Here is a 22,981-nt window from a genome sequence, read left to right as displayed (position 1 = left end):
GGCACTAATATTTGTTACTTTTTATGTGGGTACTTTGGAAGGAAATTGATAGCAATGCATAAGTTTGTTGGTCTTGGTGGGTTTTGTGTTTTTTTTTTTATTGTTACTGTTACAGAGTTCTTGCATTGCTAAAACCATACCTGAGAATCCAGAGAAAGAAATGGTACAGTGAACAGCCTTATCTACCCATCATACAGTATATAAAACTTGATTCATGTTCGATAATCTCACTATATTTTAAAAAGTTGTAACAGGAGTTGGAATTTTAAATCTGCTGCAGGTCTTCAGATTTGTAGTAAAGTATGCCATTAAATAACCCATCTACATATTCATCTCAGATCATTACTCAATAACATAAACCCCTGTAAGATTTGGCTGGCAAAGATGCATACTTTTCAGGGAAAATTTGTGGCTCCATGTCCAAGAGATCATTTTTTAAAGTTTTTGGTTCCCAAATGAAGTCTTCAGTTGAACCAATGAACTTTTGTTTCTCTTTGAATCATCCAACCTACCTTGGCTCAGCTACTTACCAAATACATTAGAAAGCAGGTGTCCTGCCTGTCACCTCAAATAATACCAACATTATTGCCCAGAAGTGGCTGGCAGAACCTGTCAGGAGACACTGTAAGCCTCCTAAGAGTCCAATGCCTGCACTGACACCAGGCCTTTGAACCAGTTCAAACCGGCTCAGTCATAGCCAAGGAAGTGAAACAGGAACAGATCCAAAGTTGTACAGTTGGACGGATTTGGTATGGTACCCGGAATGAGAAAAATTACAGGTCAAAGCCCTGGAACAGGAGACTCGGAAGAGGGGAGTGACACACATCAAAGCAGCACGGTGAGCTGCCATCTTCGAGTGGGCCAGCACTACTTCAGACTGTGTTCAGAATTTGAGGGCAAGAGATTTGATTGCTATGCAGTTTGAATGCTGCCCTTGTTCTCTAAGTGATAAGTTTGTAGCAGGGCTTTGGCCTGTAATTTTTGCCATTCCTTGGTGGTATTTTTGTTTTTTGTTCCAGAATCAACGGCTTCGAAGACTTACACACAAGAAGTCTGAGGTGCCATGACAAACGCTAAGAAATGGGCTTTTTCCTTTGGTTGACAATTAAGTAATATCTTAGGATAACGCCATCTGGATAGGACTGAAGTCTGTTGCCTTTTTCTTTGTTTGTAGGAACCTACAAGCAGCAATTGGCGCTTATTATGACTTTGAGAGCCCAAACATCAGCGTGCCCTCTATGTCCTTTGTTGAAGATGTCACCATAGGAGAAGGAGAGTCGATACCTCCTGATACTCAGTTTATAAAAACATGGCGGATCCAGAATTCTGGTAAATGTACAACGGGCAGTTCTTCTTTGCCCAGTTTTCTTTTCCTTAATAGTTAAATAAAAAGGAAATGTTTTAACTTACATGATTATATAGCTCAGAGCTTTTTCTTATACATGTTGTAGCATTTTTTTTACGATGAGTGAGCAACATAGAAATATTCCCTGTCCTAGATTATGAAGAATTTAGACCTTATCCTTCCAGGCCACCTGTGACTTGACAGCATCTAAACACAATTCAATATTATTTTGGTACCTAGAACCAGGCCTGTGTGTGGCGGTGGTGTTGTCTCCACCTGTTCAGTTCTACTCCATCATTTTATTTCTGCTCTAATTAATCTTCCAGTCATTCCCAGCAGGCTAGAGGAGGTTACATCCTTGAATAGAACAAGGTAGTTGGACTGAGCTGTGAGGCATCTGCTCTTTTTAAATCTCCTTGTTTTGGAACCACAGGAGTAATTCTCTCTGAAGTTTCATTGGGATATCTATCTGAGGAGTTAGTAGCACTTTGAAAAATAGGGTAAGAAGTGTGGGGATTTGCTCAGAATGGAAAAGATGGGAAGATTGGTAAATTGTTTAAAAGACAGTAACAACATTGTTTTGAATATACTGCTAAATTTATTTTCAGAAAAAGTAGAAATAAGTTAACCAGAGTTCTTTGGAAATGGTATCTGAATATTTTACGTGGTAACTGTTAATTATCACCTTTTATATGTTGAATTCTTTTCTAGTGATTTGTTTCATGTGGATGGGCTTAAAATCTGCTGTCCCATCCATGACAGTTTATACTGACTGTCTGAGGTTGTTTTGACTTCACTGTTAATAAGGAGTGTTACAGAAATTCTGAAAAATGGAAAGCCAGGCAAAAAGGAGTAATTTAGCTAAAAATGTGGGTGGTTGGGGTGGGAGGACTCTATCTAGCAAGGTAATCTGATGTGAGATGATGTAAAACTCTTGGGGTTCAGACCTATAAAAGTGACCCATTATGGACTCTGTTTACTTTTTAGTTCTTTACAATTCAATTCTGTATTCTGGGGAAGGACTAGCTAAGCCAGCATTTTATGTAAGAATGAATGTACCAAGTTAAATTGTTATTCTTAGTTTTTCTGGCATTTTAAAAAAGTAAGTCGTCCTTAGATGAAGGTTGGTATGTCACTGACCAAACACACATCATCTAGATTGACCCAGTGTTGTAGGTGACTCTGAACACCTATGGCTTTGTAAAGTTTTCATTAGTTCCTTCCCTTCTTGGTTATAACAGTGGTGCATTGGTAGTTTGGGAAGCACATGGTTACAGGAAAATAGCCATATTTTCTATTTTTCTTGAAATTCTTATTTGTTCTGCGTCTGATTTTCTTCACTTTGCCTAATTTCTTTCTCACCTTTCTTAATTTTGCCTGCTTTTAACAGTTATCAAGACAGCTTTCTTCAGTTCAGGTTTTATTCATCATGTTTCTTCTCTAAGTTGCTAAAAACTGCTGTTACTGATCAAAAATGCTTTTGAAATCTGTACATGAATTATTTTTTTATGAGTGAAGCTTATTTGGAAAATTTGACTTAAAGTTTTACTTATTTTTTAGGAATTAAATCAAGACCTTGTTTACTTACAGTGAAAACACTGAAAGTAGTTTGGCTTTCCACGAGCTTTTTAGTGTTGTTTTTTATTTAACTTTTTTTTTGTGGTAAAATATATATAACGCTAAACTTGCCATTTTAACCATTTTTAGATGTACAATTCAGTGACATTAATTACAAATTCACCATGTTTTACAACTGTCACCACTGTCTATTTCCAAAAGGTTTTCATCACCCCAAACATTAAGTCAGTATTCCTTCAGCAATAGCTTCCCCATTCTCGCCTCCCCCTACTAATAACTTTTTATCTCTATGTATTTGTCCATTCTAGATATTTCATATGAGTGGGGCCATAAAATATTTATCCTTTCGTGTCCGACTTATTTTTCTTTTTTTTCGCAGCATGATGTTTTCCAGGTTCATCCATGTCATATCAGAATTTCATTTCTCTTAAGGGCTAAATAATATTCCATTGAATATATAGACCACGTTTTGTTTACCCTTTCATCTGTTGATGGACACTTGGGTTGTTTTCACCTTTTGGTTATTGCAGTGAACATCAGTGTACAAATATCTTTTTGAGTGTTTAATTTTCATTCTTTCGAGGATATACCTAGGAGTGGAATTGCTGGGTCATATGGTAATTCTGTGTTTTTAGTGTTTTCAGACATTGAAAGTTGGTAAAAGTACAGTTGAACTGTTCTAAATACTGTCTTGTTTCAGAATATCGTTTTGTATTTCAAAAAGCCTTTTGGTATAGCTCGCTCACTAGATCGTCCTTGGGTTAATAGGGTTTGGGAGAGGTTGATGTAGTGTCTAGAATGTCAAATTGGAACCCTGAAAAGTCTGTCTTTCAGCTTGACTTGGAGAGAATCTGCACTGGTCGGCCTGACCACTTTTCCCTGCTGCGTTTGCTTAGTTGGACTACAGCTTAAGACAGCCTTTGGGCCTGCAGCCTTTCTTCCTGCAAAAGGGAATTCTTGTGTCTGAATACCTTTAGAAAAGCTTTGGGCAACAATTGCTAGAGATTTTATCCTTCTAGGTGCTTTGCACAAATAGATTTTTAAGTTTCTCTGGAAATTGTTCAGCCATTTATAAAACAATTTAATGTCTGTAAATTGAATGGTTTTCATTTGGTTAAGGAGAAACTATCTCCCATAGCTGAGTAACGTGTGTTTATTAGAGAGAGAGAGCAAGCCTGTGTGCAAGTTCTTCGGCGTCCTCCTAATCTGGCCTGAGTCCTTCCTGGAAATAGAGTAGTAACACAGAAGTAGGGCAAGCCTCAGCTATCTCTCCTCTGGCCCTCTTACACTCATTCATAACTTTCCTAAGAGACAAGTGTTCACTGAAAAAGAGGTACATAAATAATAATTTATTTTCATGGTGCCTCTCTGTTGTCATGTTTTAGACATGCCAACATTCAAATGTGCAACAGATGAGATCAATGGAAACTGCATGTAGTTGCCAGCAGCTTCCCCAGAGAAAAGTACACATCACACATTGTTTAAAATTAAACTCCTAATACTTTTTAAATCCTTAAATTCAGACTATAGAAAAACAGAACTGAAACATTGAATGACAAATGCAGAAACCCAAGATCTAAACTTTTGTTGGTGTAGAAGTATTGGAAGCTTGGGAACCCTTACATTTGGAGGTTAAAGTAAATTTTTGAAACTGTCCCTCTGTTTTAAAGATATGAGTAGACAGGATTCTCTTTACCAACACTTATAGCTGCTCAGTTATTACACCACCATACTCTATTATCCAACCATAATGAATAAGCGGAGCATGCTATGATAACCCTGGTGCTTCTCTGAGTTTGGTGGGAACAGTTGTAATTGTCATATGAAGAGTGGCTTGGACATGTCAATTGAGTCCTGTTTCTTTTTTGAACTTCATAGAAGTGAATCTAAAACAAGAGTTAGGAAGAGAACTTAGGAAGAACAACCGTTTTCCCCATTTTTCTTTTGGCCCATTAACCTAAAATAGTGAATTTTGTTTCTCCGTACTATGACCATACCCAAACCCACTGCTGTGGAGTTGATTCTGACTCATAGTAACCCTCTAGGACAGAGCACAACTGCCCTGCAGGGCTTCCGAAGCTGTGAATCTTTATAGAAACAGACTGCCAAATCTTTCTCCCATGGAGCAGCTGGTGGGTTCCAACTGCTGACTTTCTGGTTAGCAGCTGAGCGCTTTGACCACTGTGCCACCAGGCCTCCTATCCTATGACTATAGAAAAAATGATTCTGCTTTAATTCATTCAACAAATTTTATTACGTTCTAGTCACTTTATTAGCTACAGAGGAAAAATGGTGACAGAAATGACGAAGGCCCCTTCATGAAGCTTAATTTAAAATTCAATCTCTAAACTCACAAGGGTTAAAAAGATAGTGAATCTTCATCGAAGCTTGTCTTCTGCATTGCTGTTTGAATGTTCCTTATTGTCTCAAAACTATTTCTATAATCACTTAGACCTAAGAAGTCCCAGGCTTTTTGGAACTGATACATTTGTATTTGACTTTTGTGATGTTCTTTGCTATCTCTAAATTGCCATGTCATGGGTTTTTTGTTTTGTTTTTATTTTTTCAGTAAAATGGTATTCTATGATAATCACAGCCTTAATCGTATGGTTGATTGTGACACCTCGGGAAATCATAAAATACAGATTAGTCTTTCTTTTTTTCTAGATAGAACTATCCCCACTTAAGCTAATTTGTAACTGAGACTTAATTTGAAGCCCTGTAGTTTATACTTCTCGAATCTACATTTCGGTTATGCGTAACCTAGTGGTCCAGACTCCTCACAGTATTTCCCTTTCTTTTGTATCAAGCATAAGTATCTTTGACCTTTTCAGAGTTCCTGATGTAACAGTACAGCGGTAAGAACCATATATCATGGCAAATTATTGATTACTCTTGAAAGACAGATGACTGGTTCTTCATTCCATAGCAAATTAACACTTTAGAGTTGATGCTGGATAACTCTTCCAATAGTTTATTCAAGAGGCTTTCCAAGTACCACATTGGACAATAGTAGGTATCTGAAATACTAAAAAGATCAAGACCCTGGCTGCATCATTTAATGTTAATCATTTAATGTTTTACCAACTAACTCGGTTTTCCTAGAATATGGCCATGCTCCTTTTGCACAGCGGAGAGATCCAACCTATTCAGCTGCTGTGGTTGTCTGCCCAGTAATTCCCACACCCAGACAGTCTTGGTTTTTCTTAATTTCTTCACAATTCAAAAACACGCACACTCTTTGGTTTTCATATAAACATTGTCTTGTTCCAGATGTGTGTGTGTGTTTTCAAGAATAATTGTAAATTCAGCCTTATGCCAGTAGTTTTATTCTCTTCTTGAAATTTGGTCTTTAAGGGGACTGACATTTTCTAAGGTGTCAGCTACTGTTTTTCTTGACCTAAAAAAAGCTTTTGCCTAGAAATGAAAAACAGAATTTGTGTGCGTTGCCAGTGTATCATCCACAGCCCCTCCACCAGCTTTGGTCACCTTTTATAGTGTTAACTTAAGAGGGCGCTTTGCTAGCAGGTTATTTCCTTGTTTGAGAGGGGATGACGGAATGGAGCTTCAGCTGTTACCCTTAAGGCCCAAGGAACACAGAGGGCACTGTTCATTCCGTGGCTGAGATCTCAGCAGTGGAGCTCTGGTTGTTTTTCTGTCTCTGGTTCCTTTTCAGTAAGTAGTGAGCCATCAGCTTTATCAAAACCAGCCTGGCAGCACGTGAACCGAGGCATCCCAGCATATTGCTAGGAGGGAGATTACAAACATGCCACGTTCTGAGAGTCTGGTCGTGTCTAAATTTTCAGTGATTTATTTTTATAATGAATATATATTCCTAAAAGAGGGATGTAGAGATATCTGTCTACAGTATAAAGGAGTGTATCAGTTGGTATATATTTGAAAGATTTCATAGGATCACAAAGATCACATCTAGTCACTTGTGGCTGCCTATACTACTTGATTTGTTAGACCAAGTCAGTACATGAATATCTCATTTTGAATTCATTTCCATGAAAGTAGGTATACAGGAATAGGTATCAAATAAGATCTTTGGCACTTCCAGAGGCAGAAAGACATTTCTGCCAAAGTCATTTCTCTGTATTGCCATTCCTGTTCTTCCCATAGCACCTCTGGCTGGTGCCATTGCCCTTCAGACCACAGTTGGTTAGTACTGCTATCAGGGGAGTTCACCTCACTGTCCACATTTTCCCTACCACTGTTTGAACCTGACAACTAAACTTTCACTTGACTCCTATATCTTTGTATAGAGTCTCTTGCACCCCAGAAGAAAAGTCAAACATCAGGCAAAAAGCAGTTTTAAAATGAGAATAATATAAAAGGATACTGTTTGTGTGTTTTATTCTCTTGCCTCAACGGGAAAACTGAGAACAGACATATTTTTACTCAGAGTGTCAGCTTAAGAAGTTCAAGTGAAAATGAACACGTATTACCCTTTAGTAGCAAAAGCAGTCCCCCAAAGATGTGGGACTGCTGTCTCCATGGCTCTTTGCAGACGTTATTCCTAGGTACTACAGATTCAAGTTGTGTTAGCTTTCTGTATATGTGTAAGAAAGAGAACAGCCTTCTCTACAGTTTTATAATAAACTGCACCCAACCTAGGACCACCGATTGCCTAACTTTTTTTTATTTTCTTTTGCTCAAACTCAGGGGCAGAGGCCTGGCCTCCAGGGGTTTGTCTTAAATATGTTGGGGGAGACCAATTTGGACATGTGAACATGGTGATGGTGCGATCACTAGAGCCCCAAGAGATTGCAGATGTCAGCGTCCAGATGTGCAGCCCCAGCAGAGCAGGAATGTATCAGGGGCAGTGGCGGATGTGCACTGCTACGGGACTCTACTACGGAGGTGAGTATGTCTTTGTGCAGCCCAGGGTAAGGGGGTTAAGGTAACATCTCACAACGTATCCTTCGTTTTGTTCACAAAACTTGTCAAATTATGTCAGAGGTTATGGCCTCTTTTAAACAGTCATCCCATGCAGATAAATGATTTAATGACTATGTAATTGGTTCAGTTTAGGGCTCTCCCTTTCACCCTAGGAATTTAATTAAAATTTAGTGAAGTACGTGAGGTACTATATTTTGCATTCTAAACAATGATTTAGCAGTGCTGCGATTTTTAGTATATGCTCTGTTAGGTGCTGTAAGAATACTGAAGGCAGTCCCTGTTCTCAGAGTCTCTAGGCACAAGTCAAATAAAAAATAATGTACAAAATGTGTGCCACCTGACAACCTGTCAAGCTACTAACACCTCTTACTCCTTCCCTTCATTGCCAGACTTTGAGCAGAGTTATCTATATACACTCTTCTTCCCCATTTTCCATTCACTCTTTAACCTAATTTATCCTTTACCCACTCCTCACTCTGAAACGTGTACCACTGTAGACTGGCATGACCCGTTTCCTGTTTGTCTGCCTCCTCTGTGAACATTCTTCCTCTGTCACTTTGTAGTCTCATCTTTGCCCTGGAATTACTAGATTCTGAGCGGGGCCCCACTCTCTTGGTGACCTCATCCACTCATGGCCTCTGCTGTTGCTAGTATACCATACACAGTGATGCTCAAATTCATATCTGTCTGTGGCCTCTCTTAAGAACTCCAAATCTGTGTTTTAACTGCTGTGGACAGAACGTCTGGATGTGCTGTAGATTTCTGCATTTTAACATCTTCCAGACAAAACTTACATCCTTCTCTCCAAAACCATTAATATCATCCATACCACTGTTTTTTTGGTTTGTTGAGTTTACCACTGAGGTAATCAGGCAAGAAACCTTGGAGTCCCTCTTTTGTTCTCTCCTGTCTTCCTTAATCAGGAACCAGGTCCTTTTAGTTCCACTATATTCCATGCCCTGGAGGTCCAAACCAGAACAAGTAATAAACAGTTCCTGCCCTCAGACAGGTCTTCACTGGACTCCTGGCCTGTGGGCCCTTGGAACCTTTGGAGTTACATCAAGGGGACCTGGAAATAATGTTCTTATATATGCTTTTGCAGTCAGTGGGCACTTTAGATATTTTTACAATCTCAGAATATTTTAATGTTAGAAAGAGTGCCTCATACTGGTTATGTGACATTTTTTGTCTATAACCTTGTACCTGTTGTAATAAAGCCAAATGCCTATTATAATAAAGCCAAGCGCTTGGCAAGGGACTTCAGGTTCCTCACGATCTGGCCTGACCTCATTTTCACTTTCATCTCAGTCACGTCTTCACTCCCCCACAGCCATTCTCTGAAGACGCCACATGCTTTCACTTCTCCATGCCATTGTTCACGTTATTCCCATTACCGAACAGATCTTTTTCCTTCCTTTTCCACTCAGCAAATTTCTCTTCCATCCTCAGGGCCCTGATCAAGTCACCTTTCCTCCTTCCCTCCTCTGTTCTCCCCTCTTGCCCCACTCTCCCCACCACTCCAAGGAAATTCATCTCTCCCATTTCATTAATATTATGCACATGCTTGTTGTTACACTTACCCTGTCATGTTTTAGGTGCTTGTTTACTTACCCTTTCCCCTACTATACTGTGAACTATTTGTTGAATAGCAAATGAACATGTGGTCACATACCAGGATGCAGAGGGATTATTCGTCTCCTAGTTTGTTTATGTTGTTGTCCTTTCTTCCTGCCCCTGTCCCCATCGTGCCACATCTGAGTGTTACCCTGCCCTTCAGGACTTTGTTCTCAGGCTACCTTTGCTAAGAATCCTCTTACCTGCATAGTTGGAGGTAGTTGCTCCCACCCCTCCACTCCCATTGCACTGTCTTCACCCCTCTCTCCTTTGCCTCTCTGTGGTACTTTACCTCTTTCTACCCAGTTAATTTGAGAAATGTCTCCTGTCATCTTTAAAACTTATGGTGATACATGCCTGATTCGTCTTTTTAACTCTTCAAAAAGCTGAGCTCAGTACAGAATGGAGAGTGGATACTCAGTAAATTTTTTAAATGAATGTCAGTGTTTTTAAGGGGAGAGAAAGACAATATACATGACTTACTTTTTTATTCCTTTGGTGCAAAGGCATTGCTTCATAGTGTTCTCCAGTGCTTGAGAACGCTAGTCTTGTACTTTTGTGTTTTTTAGTGTTAAATTAAAAATAATTACCACTACATGGGACATTAAATTTTATACTTGAAACAGCCTTCTCAATTTTCAGAAGTTAATAGAGTCTAAATCATAACTACACTGGCTTTGGGGGTAGTAAAGAGTTTAAAGCCTTTTTTGGATTTCTTATAGTCTATAAGTTGTTAGAACTTTGTGGAATCTTGTACCGTCAAGTGATCCTAATTTGTCTGATCTGTGGATTTCAAACGTTTTCTTAAGCAGTGGAACCCTTTCCTTGTAAAAGCATATATGGGTACCCCCTCCCAGAAAAGGGAAGGAGAGAAGCGAAACCTGTTTTGTTGAATTGGGGGCCTCCTTGACCTGTGCTTTCTTGTCCTTCTCTGAGATTACTTCCAGGGTTCTGTGGAGTATAATTTGCAAACCCTTCAGCTGCTCTAGTAAAGAAGTTAATTCTGTTTTACTGACTACCATATTTCATTGAGCCCAAGCTAATTGTAAAGTGCTTCTGGTTTCAGGATGTTAAAAAATGACTGACAGAAAGTGAATATATGATGTATAAAATTACAACTGTGAACAAAAAATACAAAAACTGCCATATCAACCATGATTGGCTCTTAACAGGTTCTCCTCCTCTTACCTTCCTAGTTCACTGAGTGTAGTGTAGTGGTAAGAGTGTAGACTGTAGTCTTAAGTTGCCTGGACACGACCTTGGACAAGTAATGTAGCCTCTTTGTGCCTTATCTTTCTGTTTTAACAGGTTTTTTTTTTTAATTGTTTATTTTTGTTTTTGGTGAGGTGGTCTCTTTATTTTTTAGATGGTCTTCTCTGGAAAGAATTTAGTTTCCTTATTTTTATGATATCACTTATATTGTTGCCACTCATTTCTCTTCCTCAAAAGGAACTTTTGCTATATTCAGTTATTTACATGGAGCCCTGATGGTGAACTTGGCTGCTAACCAAAAGGTCAGCAGTTCGAATCCACAGGCCACTCCTTGGAAACTCTATAAGACAGTTCTGCTCTGTCCTCTAAGGTCCCTATGCATTGGAATTGATTTGATGGCAGTGGGTTTTTTTCCCGTTATTTACACAGTGTTTTTTTTCCCCCCTCCCATTTTAGCTTGGTTGTGTTCTCTCACAGTTTCTCAAGGGTGCTGTCGGCGTATAGTATGGACAGTGCTTCATTATGTGGGGCATACTGCAGGGCCCGGACCCCATCCTACTAAATACCTCTAGCTTCAATGTTTCCTCAACAGCCCTCTCCCGCACCATACAAATTTCTAGCTCCCTTGGTTGAGAGCCCCTAAATATCTGTTTTATTGGCTGTTTCAAGTCCAAACATTTTAAGTTTACTGACTTTGGTTCTCTTCACCCCCCCCCCCCCCCGCAAAATTTGTTTCTTAGGTAAAAGTTAATGTTTATCTTAGTACCTACTGTGTGGTGAGCATTTCATTGGGCTTTTTTGCATATAAATTACCTTTGTTGTTGTTAGGTGCCATTGAGTCTGTTCTGACTCATAGGGACCCTATGCACAGCAGAACCAAACACTGCCTGGTCTTGCATCATCCTCACAGTTGTTGCTGTGCTTGAGCCCATTGTTAGAGCCACTGTGTCAGTCCATCTCCTTGAAGGTCTTCCTCTTTTTCACTGACTCTCTACCAAGCATGATGTCCTTCTCCAGGGACTGATCCCTCCTGATGATATGTCAAAAGTACGTGAGACATAGTCTCGCCATCCTTGCTTCTAAGGAGCATCCTGGTTGTACTTCTTCCAAGACAGATTTGTTCATTCTTTTGGCAGTCCATGATATACTCAGTATTCTTTGCCAACACCACAGTTCAAAGGTCTTCAGTCTTTCTTATTCATTGTCCAGCTTTCGCATGCATATGAGGCGATTGAAAACACCTCTGGGCTTGGGTCAGGCACACCTTAGTCCTCAAGGTGACATCTTTGATTTTTAAACAATTTAAAGAGATCTCTTGCAGCTGATTTACCCAATGCAACGTGTCTTTTGATTTCTTGACTGCTGCTTCCATGGATGGAAACCCTGCTGGTGTAGTGGTAAGTGCTACAGCTGGTAACCAAAAGATCAGCAGTTTGAATCCACCAGGCTTTCCTTGGAAACTCTATGGGGCAGCTCCACTCTGTCCTGTAGAGTCCCTATGAGTCGAAATGGACTTGACGGCAGTGGTTTTTTTTTTTTGCTTCTGTAAATGTTGATTGTGGATCCAAGTAAAATGAAATCCTTGACAACCTCAGCCTTTTCTCCGTTTATCACGATGTTGCTAATTGGTCCAGTTGTGAGGATTTTTGTTTTCTTTATGTTGAGGTATAATTCATAATGAAGACTGTGGTCTTTGATCTTTATCAGTAAGTACTTCAAGTCCTCTTCACTTCTAGCAAGCAGTGTTGTGTCATCTGTATAATGCAGGTTGTGGATGAGTCTTCCTCCAATCCTGATGACCCATTCTTCTTTATATAACCCAGCTTCTTGGATTATTTGCTCAGCATACAGATTGAATAAGTATGGTGAAAGGATACAACCCTGATGCACACTTTTCCTGACTTTAAACCATGTAGTATCCCCTTGTTCTGTTTGAATGACTGCCTCTTGATCCACGTACAGATTCCTCATGAACACAGGTGTTTTGGAATTCCCATTCTCTGCAATTACCTTATGAAAGAAATATTTTTTTCATTTTATGGATGAGGAACCTGAAGGTCAGAGAAAATTAGTAATTGACCTGAGTTCTAGTTAAAGTTATAAGTTATAAATTAGCTATAAATTATAGTTTATAGTTATAAATTCACAAAAGTAAATTTATGATCTTTGATACTTGATGTGGTAAAAAACATGTGAAACTGTTCACTGCAGATAAGTAAGCACAAGTAAACCATGCTTACCTTGGTTGCGGGATAATCCATCCCTGTCAGAGACTGGAAATTTGAAGAGAGGCTCTGATTCTGTAGGAAGGTGCTGTGGGGTTGGGAAGGAGACAGATGTCAGCTGTACCTACAAGCAGAATCTTTGATGTGGTAAAAAAAAAAAAAAAAGCAAACCTGTTCACTACAGATTAGTAAGTAAGCACAAGCAAGCCCGTGCTTACATTACTTACTGGGTAGTCTGCCCCTGGGAGACTTGGGTTCAATTCCTGGCCAGTGCACCTCATGAGCACCCATCACCTGTCAGTGGATGTTTGTATGTGACTATGATGCCGAACAGGTTTCAGTGGAGCTTCTAGACTAAGACAGGCTAGGAAGAAAGGTCTAGCAGGCTATTTCCAAAAATCAGCCGGTGGAAACCATATGAATCACAATGGTCCAGTCTGTAACTAATCTGGAGGATGGTGCAGGACCAGGCAGCATTTCGTTCCAGCGTGCATGGAGTTGCCACAAATTGAAAGCCAACTAGATGACATCTAACAACCGTTAACAATCAACAGTAGCGTCCTTCTTCTCCTCCTAGCAGAGTGCTATCTTCCAAAATTCCTCAGGAGAGATTAACCCCACCCCTCGAAATCAGAGAGGGCCTGGTAGTGAAGTAAACTAAGGCTGTGGTACTCTGGTTATCTGGTGCTGATGAGCATTTGACTTGAAGCAGCTCTTCTTGTTAAATATCTCACATGGGTCCCTAATGACATTTTGCATGTAAATTAAATGTACATTATTCATTTTTATGCTCCCAAACCAAAATATTGCTCCATATGTCCTAGATGTTAGGAAACTTACTGGGTGTGCACTATGTAAACCATACAGACTTACATTCTAAAGCCTTTGTAAATTCTTCTTCCAACTTCTCCACTTTACAGCATGTCCTCCCTAGCCAGGTGATGTGGGACTTATCCGCTATATTCCTCTCCTGTATTTTAACTCACCATGTTAATAAAAGAAACTCTTATTTCATACAGACTTCCTCTTACTCTAGTAAGACGTTGACCCAGGTGTCTTCTACTGAGATGCCGTTCTGCCTGGCATTGCTCCTAGTACTTGCCCTTTTGCCTGTTGACCCCACCTTTAGAACTTCTCTTTTTTATGTTGGACTCAGAAAGACTGCCTCATTTGCTTCTAGAAGATCCTCCATAAGATGTTCTCTGTTTCAATTCTGATAATCTAGAATGCTCCAATATCAGAAATATGAGTAGCTCTTGAAAACAACAGATTGCGTTTTGCTAAGGAAGGGACATTGCAGATGTAAAGGAGATCTGAAACCCTTGAACATATTTATGTTCATAAGATTGTATATTAAGTTTATATGTTGATAGGCTATCCATTACAGAGAATGAAGCCTGCCGGAGGTTACGCTGCCACCAGGTGCTGGTGATTTTTGGTGGTGACGTCCACATAGTTCCACATGAGTCAAAGGCAACCTGAAATGGCTGTATGCACTCCTCAAATTAACCTCTAAAATGCGAGTTATGTGGTCCTCAGCCTCTGTGGAACGTAGAAAAGTAATCAGACGGATTAGAGATCCTTTTGTAAAGCTCAATAATTAACAAGGTATTTGTATGTCGAGGTATGAAGCATTACATGTCTTCATTACTTTGTCATTTAGCAGTAGGGGGTATTAATGTGTGCTGTTAGGCTAACTCTGTTTGGTTTATAGTTTTATCACTCCTTAACAGCCACTTTCTCCCCAAAAAAGATAAGATTAGGATTTGGTAGAAGGGTGGAAATATAATTTGAAAGCACTACCTTTTTTTATGGTAGCCAGAGTTCTTCCGTTAATGGAAACATTTTTGTAGGGAATTTTAGGTACCAAGGATTCTGAGTTAAAGGCATTGCTAGTTTTTTAAAAAATAAGAGCCCTGGTGGCACAGTGATTATAGCACTCAGCTGCTAACCAAAAGGTCAGCGGTTTGAACCCACCAAATGCTCCGTTGGGGAAAGATGTGGCAATCTGCTTCCGTAAATTACAATCTTATAAATCCTGTGGGACAGTTCTCCTTGTCCTATAGGGTTGCTATGAGTCAGAATACACTCAGCGGCAACAGGTTTGGTTTTTTGTTTTTGTTTTTGTTTTAACCAAGTATAATTCTTTGTTAAAATATTAGTAAACTTATTGCTAAAAGGAAAATAAATAGTTGTGAAACCGTTGACCATTTTAAAGATTAAATACGTCGGCTTAATTTTCTTTTTAAAAAATAGTATATAATCCTTAATTTTTTCTTTACATTTACCTGTCATAGTGTTAGAGAAATACTTGGCCTTGTTTTCCCTTATGGTGAACGCATTCGTCATGTGCAGGCAGGCATCACAGTCTGTGCAGTCTTCTCTTCACTCTCACAGAGCCCCTTTTGCCATGAGTATCTCCTTTGGTTCAGCCAACCGAAGGAGTTAAGGCAGGATGACAGTGTTCGTTCTTTTTGGCAGTCATTCTTAGAGCTGCAGATCCCTTTTCTTTACCTTCAGCGTTTAGCCACTGAAAGATAAATTAGGTCAGAATATGTACAACCCTAAATATACAGCTTCGCCTCCTCAATTGCACTGGAGTTGTTTTTACACTTTTTTTGAGAAAGAGAGGAACTTTCCAGATGCCATTAAGAGATTCTGAGAATTGATTATAATCTGTGTATGAATTGGTAAGAGCTATAACTCTAAGGCTGGATCAAGTTAAAAATATGTTAGTTACTTAAAGATACAGCCCTATCAGAGCTTACACACAAAATATATACAATTTACATATGGAACTTACTACCATATTTTTGCACAAATAGCAGGCACGTGATAGGTTTTTTGCCAATCGTGTAACCCTCTCGTGCATTATTTTCCTGGGCATGCTGTGTGTGTCTGTTGTGTGTGGCGGCATTGCTTACGTGGGCACATGATTCATCTAAGCTGTTGAATTTGTGTGTATAAAGCTTGTAGTATCCACGTTATTATTCTTTTAATATCTTCCGTGTTTCTAGGGATAATCCCCTCTTGACATTAAATATAAATCTTGATATTGATAATTTGTGTCTCTTTTTTTTTTCTTTGATAGTCTTGATAAAAAAAAAATAGGTTTCTCAATTTTATTTATCTTTTAAAAGGACCAGCTTTTGGTTTCATTAATTCTTCTGTTTCCAATTTCATAGACTTCTCTTATTATTTCCTTTCTGCTTGCTTTGGGTTTATTTTGTTCTTTTTCTAGTTTTTTTTTTTTAATTAAGCAACTATTATTTTAGTAGTAGGTCAACTGAAGATTTGTGGCTTTAGTTATAGAACCAAGAAATGTAATTGTTGAGAAAAGGAAAGAAGATACTCTTTAGTAATTATGAGATGACTTCAGAATAAAAATATAGAAGAGAGATATCAGTGTATTTTCTTTAAATTGATAATGGAATGGAGATGACCTTTTTAAGTAAAAAAAAAAAAAAAAATAGTACTCATGGTTAAATGGTACATCTGCTCATTTGCCCACCTCTGGCTAACCAGAAAAACTTCTAAGTCCGGTGATTGGTCCGTTAAGCCATCTGTCACTTCAACTGAGGAAGTAGAGTCAGACCAGGCTAGACTCCACAGGGGCAAGGGCCAAAGGCAAAGCTGAGTAAATGACAGCAGGAGGACTGTGGGGACAGAATCAGTAGGAATAGCGGGGTCCATATGATGAGTGGATTTGAAAAATATTTGGTCACCTCTTGCACAAAAGTCATGCCTGCAAAAAGAAAATGACCCCAAACAATAGCAACAGTCTTCCTTTGTATCATTCTGGAATATATGTGATTGGTACAATATACACTGGATTTTTATAGGCAGAATTTTTACTGTTTTTTTTTTTTTTTACCATATATCTACACAAAGGTAATAGGAATATAAGAATTATAATGAAAAATTCTTCCCAGTTATAAATGTGATTGACAGTAATAATGACTTGCGAATTCAAAGTCATGTAGGACATCACAGAAAGTGATAGGAGGACAGTAATGAGTTCTGTCTTGACCCATATTTTGCATGTTTTTCTTTACTACCCCCCCCGCCTTTTTTTAAATTGTCCTTTAAGTGAAAGTTTACCTAGCAAATTAGTTTCTCATTAAACGCTTAATACACAGATTGTTTTGTGACATTGGTTGCCAACTCCATGATGTGTTAACATGCTCCCCTTCTCCTCCCTGGGGTCCTTGTTCCCATGCATCCAGTTTTCCTGTCCCTTCCTACCTTCTTTGCTTTTGGGTTGGTGTGCCCATTAGTCTCCTGTACGTGATCTGAACTACAAAACATGTTCCCCATGTGTTATTGTTGGCCCTGTAGATCTGTGTAATCTTTGACTGAAGGGTAAACCTCAGGAGGGACTTTGCTACTGAGTTAATAAAGCAAACCTGGTCTTTTTTTTTTTTTTTTTGGTGAATTTGAATTTTGTTCTACATTTTTCTTCAACTCTGCCCGGGACCCTTATCGTGATCCCTGCCAGAGCTGTCGGTGGTGGTAACCAAGCACCATCTAGTTGTTCTCGGGTCGGTCTGATGAAGGTTATGGTGGTTGTGGTCCACTAGTCTTTTGGACTAATCTTTCCTTTGTGCCTTTGGCGTTCTTCATTCTCCTTTGCCCCATCCAGGATGGGACCAGTAGAGGTATCTTAGATGGCCACTTAGACTGCCGCTTGCAGGCTTCTTAGACCCTAGACACTACTCACCACAGTCAGATGAAGAAGATTTTCTTCATAGACTATGTTATGCCAATTGAGCTAGATGTTCCCCGAGACCATGGTCCCTGGCCCTCAGCCCAGTAGGTAGGTCTCTCAGGGGGGTTGGATGTGCTTGGGAAGCTTCTGTGACTTTGCCTTCAGCCCAGTGGGCAAGTCTCTCAGGGCATTTGGTTGTGTCTGTGAAGCTTTTATGACTTTGCTCTGGTCAGGTTGTGCTGACTTCCCCAGTATTGTGTACTGTCTTACCCTTCACCAGAGTTACCACTTATCTTCTATCTAGTTCCCATTCATCACAATGTTATCCATTGCAAAGAATGGGAATTCCAGAACACTAAATTCTGCTCATGAGGAACCTGTACATAGATCAAGAGGCAGTTGTTCGGACAGAACAAGGGGCTACTGAGTGGTTTAAAGTCAGGAAAGATGTGTGTCAGGGTTGTATCCTTTCACTATACCTCTTCAATCTGTATGCTGAGCAAATAATACGAGAAGCTGTACTATATGAAGAAGAACGGGGCATCAGGATTGGAGGAAGAAGACTCATTAACAATTTGCATTATGCAGATGACCCAACATTGCTTGCTGAAAGTGAAGAGGACTTGAAGCACTTATTGATGAAGATCAAAGACCACAGCCTTCAGTATGATTTACACCTCAACATAAAACAAAAATCCTCACAACTAGACCAATGAGCAGCAACATGATAAACAGAGAAAAGATTGAAGTTGTCATGGATTTCATTTTACTTGGATCCACAATCAACACCCATGGGAGCAGCAGTCAGGAAATCAAAAGACACATTGCATTGGGCAAATCTGCTGCAAAGGACCTCCTCAAAGTGTTGAAAAACGACGATATCCCCTTGAAGACTAAGGTGCGCCTGACCCAAGCCATGGTATCTTCAATCGCGTCATATGCATGTGAAAGCTGGACAATGAATAAGGAAGACTGAAGAAGAATTGACACCTTTGAATTGTGGTGTTGGCAAAGAATATTGAATATACCATGGACTGCCAAAAGAATGAACAGATCTGCCTTGGAAAAAGTACAACCAGAATGCTCCTCAGAAGCAAGGATGGTGAGACTGCGTCTTACATACTTTGGACATGTTGTCAGGAGGGATCAGTCCCTGGGGAAGGATATCATGCTTGGTAAAGTACAGGGTCAGCAGAAAAGAGGAAGACCCTCAACAAGATGGATTGACACAGTGGCTGCAACAGTGGGCTCAAGCATAAGGATTATAAGGATGGCGCAGGACCGGGCAGTGTTTTGTTCTGTGGCCCATAGGGTCTCTGTGACTCAGAACTAACTTGACCGCATCTAACAAAAACAACATCAATACTATCTAATTAGTGATTTCTGCTCCCCACCCTCCCCTCCCTCATAACCATCAAAGATTTTCTTTCTGTTTGGAAACATTTTCATGTGTTTTTATAATAGTGATCTCATACAGTATCTGTCGTTTTGTGATCGACTTATTTCATTCAGTGTAATGCCCTCCAGATTCATCCATGTTGTGAGAGGTTTTGCAGATTCATCATTGTTCATTATCGTTGGGTAGTATTCCATTGTGTACCTTTACCATAGTTTGTTTATCCATTCATCTGTTAATGGGCACTTAGGTTGTTTGCATCTTTTTGCTATTGTGCATAATACTGCAGTGAACATGGGTGTTGCATGTGTCTGTTCGCATGACAGCTCTTATTTCTGTAGGATGTATTCCTCAGAGTGGGATTGCTGGATTGAGTGGTATTTCTATTTCTAGCTTTTTAAGGAAGTGCCGTATCATTTTCCAAAATGGTTGTATCATTTTGCATTCCCACAGCAGTGCAAAAGACTTCCAGTTTCCCTGCAACCTCTCCAGCATTTGTTATTTTCTGTTTTTTTGATTTGTGCCAGTAATGCCAGGGTCAGATGATATCTCATTACAGTTTTGCTTTGCATTTCTCTCAATGGCTGGTGATTTCAAGCATTTCCTCATGTTTCTGTTCACTGCTGGAATGTCGTCTTTGGTGAAGTGTCTATTACATCCTGTGCCCATTTTTTAATTGGATTATTTGTCTTTTTATTGTAGAGGTATTGGACTTTCCTATAGATTTTAGAGATTAGACCTTTGTTGGATATGTCATAGCCAAAAATTTTGTCCCAGTCTGTAGGTTCTCTTTTTGTTCTTTTGATGAGGTCTTTTGATGAATATAAAGGTTTAATTTTTAGAAGGTCCCATTTATCTAGCTTATCTTCTGGTGTTTGTGAATTGTTAATTATGGTTTGTGTCCTGTTTATGCCATATATTAAGGCCCCCTAGTGTGGACCCTATTTTTTCTTCCATGATTTTTATAGTTTTGGGTTTTATATTTAAATCTTTGATCCCTTTTGAATTAGTTTTTCTGTATGGTGTGAGGTATGGGTCCTGTTTCATTTTTTTACAGATGGACATCCACTTGCCAACACCATTTGTTAAAAAGACTGTCTTTTCCCCCATTTAATGGATTTTGGGCCTTTGTCAAAGATCGGGTGACAGTAGGTAGGTTTACATCTGGGTTCTCGATTCTGTTCATTGGTCAACATGTCTGTCGTTGTACTAGTACCAGTCTGTTTTGACTACTGGGGCTGTATAGTAGGTTCTGAAGTCAGGTAGTGTGAGGCCTCCTACTTGTTCTTCTTCAAAATTGCTTTACTTCTCTGGAGCCTCTTTCCTTTTCATGTAAAGTTAAAGAATGCTGTTGATACTTGGATTGGGATTATATTTTATTTGTAGATTGCTTTGAGTAGAATTGACGTTTTCACAATGTTGAGTCTACCTATCCATGAGTATGGCATTTTTTTTCCATTTATGTAGATCTTTTTTGGTTTCTTGCAGTAGTGTTTTGTAGTTTTCTTTGTATGGGTCTTTTATGTCTCTGGTTAGATTTGTTCCTAATTATTTTTTAGGGGCGATTGTAAATGGTACTGCTTTCCTGATTTTCTTTTCATAGTTCTCTTTATTGGTATACAGGAATCCAACTGATTTTTGTGTGTTTATCTTGTATCCTGCTACTCTGCTGAATCTATTAGTTCTAGTAGTTTTTCTTGTGTGTGAGTCTTTAGGGTTCTCTATGTATAGTATCATATCCATGAATAGAGATAGTTTTACTTCTTCCTTACCAATTTGAATGCCCCTTATTTCTTTTTCTTGCCTTTTTGGTCTAGCTAGGACTTCCAGCACAGTGTTAAATAGGAGTGGTGATAAAGGGCATCCTTGTCTTGTTCCCATTCCCAGGGAAAATGTTTTCAGCCTCTCTCTGTTGAGAATGATGTTGGCTGTTTGTTTTGTATAGAGGCCCTTTATTATGTTAAGGCATTTCCCTTCTATACCTATTTTATTGAGAATTTTCATCAGAAATGGGTGCTGGACTTTGTCAAATGCCTTTTCTGCATCAATGAGATGATCACGTCATTCTTTTGTCTTACTTATATGGTGGATTATGTTGATTGATTTTCTAGTGTTGAACCATCTTTGCATACCTGGTATGAATCCCACTTGGTCATCGTGTATTATTTTTTTAATACAGTGCTGAATTCCATTGGCTAGAATTTTTGCATCTATATATTCATCAGAGATATTGGTCTGTAATTTTCTTTTTTTGTGTAATATCTTTGCCTGATTTTGGTATCAGGGTTATGCTGGCTTCATAAAATGAATTCAGAAGTATCCCTTTCTTTTCTATGCTCTGTAATAGTTTGGGTAGTACTGGTGTAACCTCTTCTCTAAGTGTTTGGTACAATTCTCCAGTGAAGCCATCTGGGCCAGGCCTTTTTTTGTTGAGAATTTTTTTTAATTACCTTTTCAGTCTCTTCTCTTGTTATGGGTCTGTTCAGATTTTCTACCTCAATTTATCTTAGTTCGGGTAGGTAGTATGTTTCTAGAAATTTGTCCATTTACTCTAGGTTTTCACATTTGTTGGAGTACAGTTTTTCATAGTACTCTGCTATGATCCTTTTCATTTCAGTTGGATCTGTTGTAATGTCCCCCATTTCATTTCTTATTTGGGTTATTCACTTTCTCTCCTGTTTTTCTTTTGTCCATTTGGTAAGTGGTTTGTCGATTTTGTTGATCCTTTTAAAGAGCCAACTTTTGGTTTTGTTGATTTTTTTTTCTCTTGTTTTTCTGGTCTCTATTTCATTAATTTCTGCTCTGTTCTTCATTATTTTCTTTCTTCTAGTGCCTGTGTACCTTTTTTGTGGTTATATTTCTATTTGTTTGAGTTATAGGGCTAATATTTTGATTCTTTCCCTTGTTTTTTGATGTGTGCAGCTATTACTGTAAATTGACCTATGAACACTTCTTTTGCTGTGTCCCAAAGGTTTTGGTATGATGTGTTTTCATTCTCATTTGATTCTAGACTTTTTTTTTATTCCATCTGTGATTTCTTCTGTTAGCCAGTGGTTCTTGAGCAAGGTGTTATTCAGTCTCCATATATTTGATTTTTTTTTTTCCTTGTTCTTCTTGTTATTCATTTCTACTTTTATGGCATTGTGATCAGAGAAGGTGCTTTGTATTATCTCAGTGTTTTGGATTTTGTTGAGAGTTGCTTTGTGGCCTAAGGTGTGTTCTATCCTGAAGAACATTCCATGTGCATTGGAAAAGAATGTATATTTTGCTACTGTTGGGTAGAGTGTTTTGTATATGTTTGTGAGGTCAAGATGGTTGATTGTGACCTTGAAATCTTTTGTATCTTTACTGAGTTTCTTGGTAGATGTTCTGTCCTTTACCGAGATGTGTGTTGAAATCTCCTGCTGTTACCGTGGAACTGTCAGTTTTTCTTTTCAGTGCTGTTAGAGTTTGTTTTATGTATTTGGAAACTCTGTCGTTGGGTACATAGATATTTATTATGATTATGTCATCATAGTGATTTGTCCCTTTAATCATTATATAGTGTCCTTCCTTGTCTTTTAAAGTCTGTTTTATCTGAGATTAGTTTTGCCACTCTTGCTCTTTTTTGGTTGCTGTTTGCTTGATATGTTTTTTTCCATCCTTTGATTTTTTATATATTTATGTCTTTGTGTCTAAGGTGTGTCTCTTGTAGACAGCAATTGATGGGTCATGTTTTTTTAATCCATTATGTCACTCTCTGTCTCTTCATGGGTGCATTTAAGGCATTTATGTTCAGTGTGGTTATCGATAGGTATGAGTTTATTGCTGTCATTTTGTAGTGCTGAGGTTTTCTTTGTTCCTCTTATTCTCCTGTGCTGAGTTCCTTTTGTTTACGGAATTTCTTTTTGTTTCTTTCATTATTGTAGATTTTGTGTTTACTGAGACTTTATGTTTTTCTTCCTTATTTTAATAAACATTGTTGTTAACTTTCTTTGTGGTTACCTTGAAATTTACCC

General features: G+C 38.8%; 1 protein-coding gene across 1 annotated transcript in view; it reads left to right on the top strand.

Annotated features, from left to right (window-relative positions):
* Positions 1-22,981, top strand: part of ILRUN (inflammation and lipid regulator with UBA-like and NBR1-like domains) — a 123,146-nt gene that overhangs the window by 55,850 nt on the left and 44,315 nt on the right. Inside the window, exons 2-3 of the mRNA XM_023540197.2 lie at positions 1,175-1,329; positions 7,592-7,789. Of these exons, the coding sequence (XP_023395965.2) occupies positions 1,175-1,329; positions 7,592-7,789 (353 nt within the window). The remainder of the gene's footprint in view (positions 1-1,174; positions 1,330-7,591; positions 7,790-22,981) is intronic.

This window comes from Loxodonta africana, chromosome 1 (assembly GCF_030014295.1).
Source record: "Loxodonta africana isolate mLoxAfr1 chromosome 1, mLoxAfr1.hap2, whole genome shotgun sequence".
NCBI lineage: Eukaryota > Metazoa > Chordata > Mammalia > Proboscidea > Elephantidae > Loxodonta > Loxodonta africana.
This window is presented reverse-complemented; position numbering and strand designations above follow the sequence as displayed.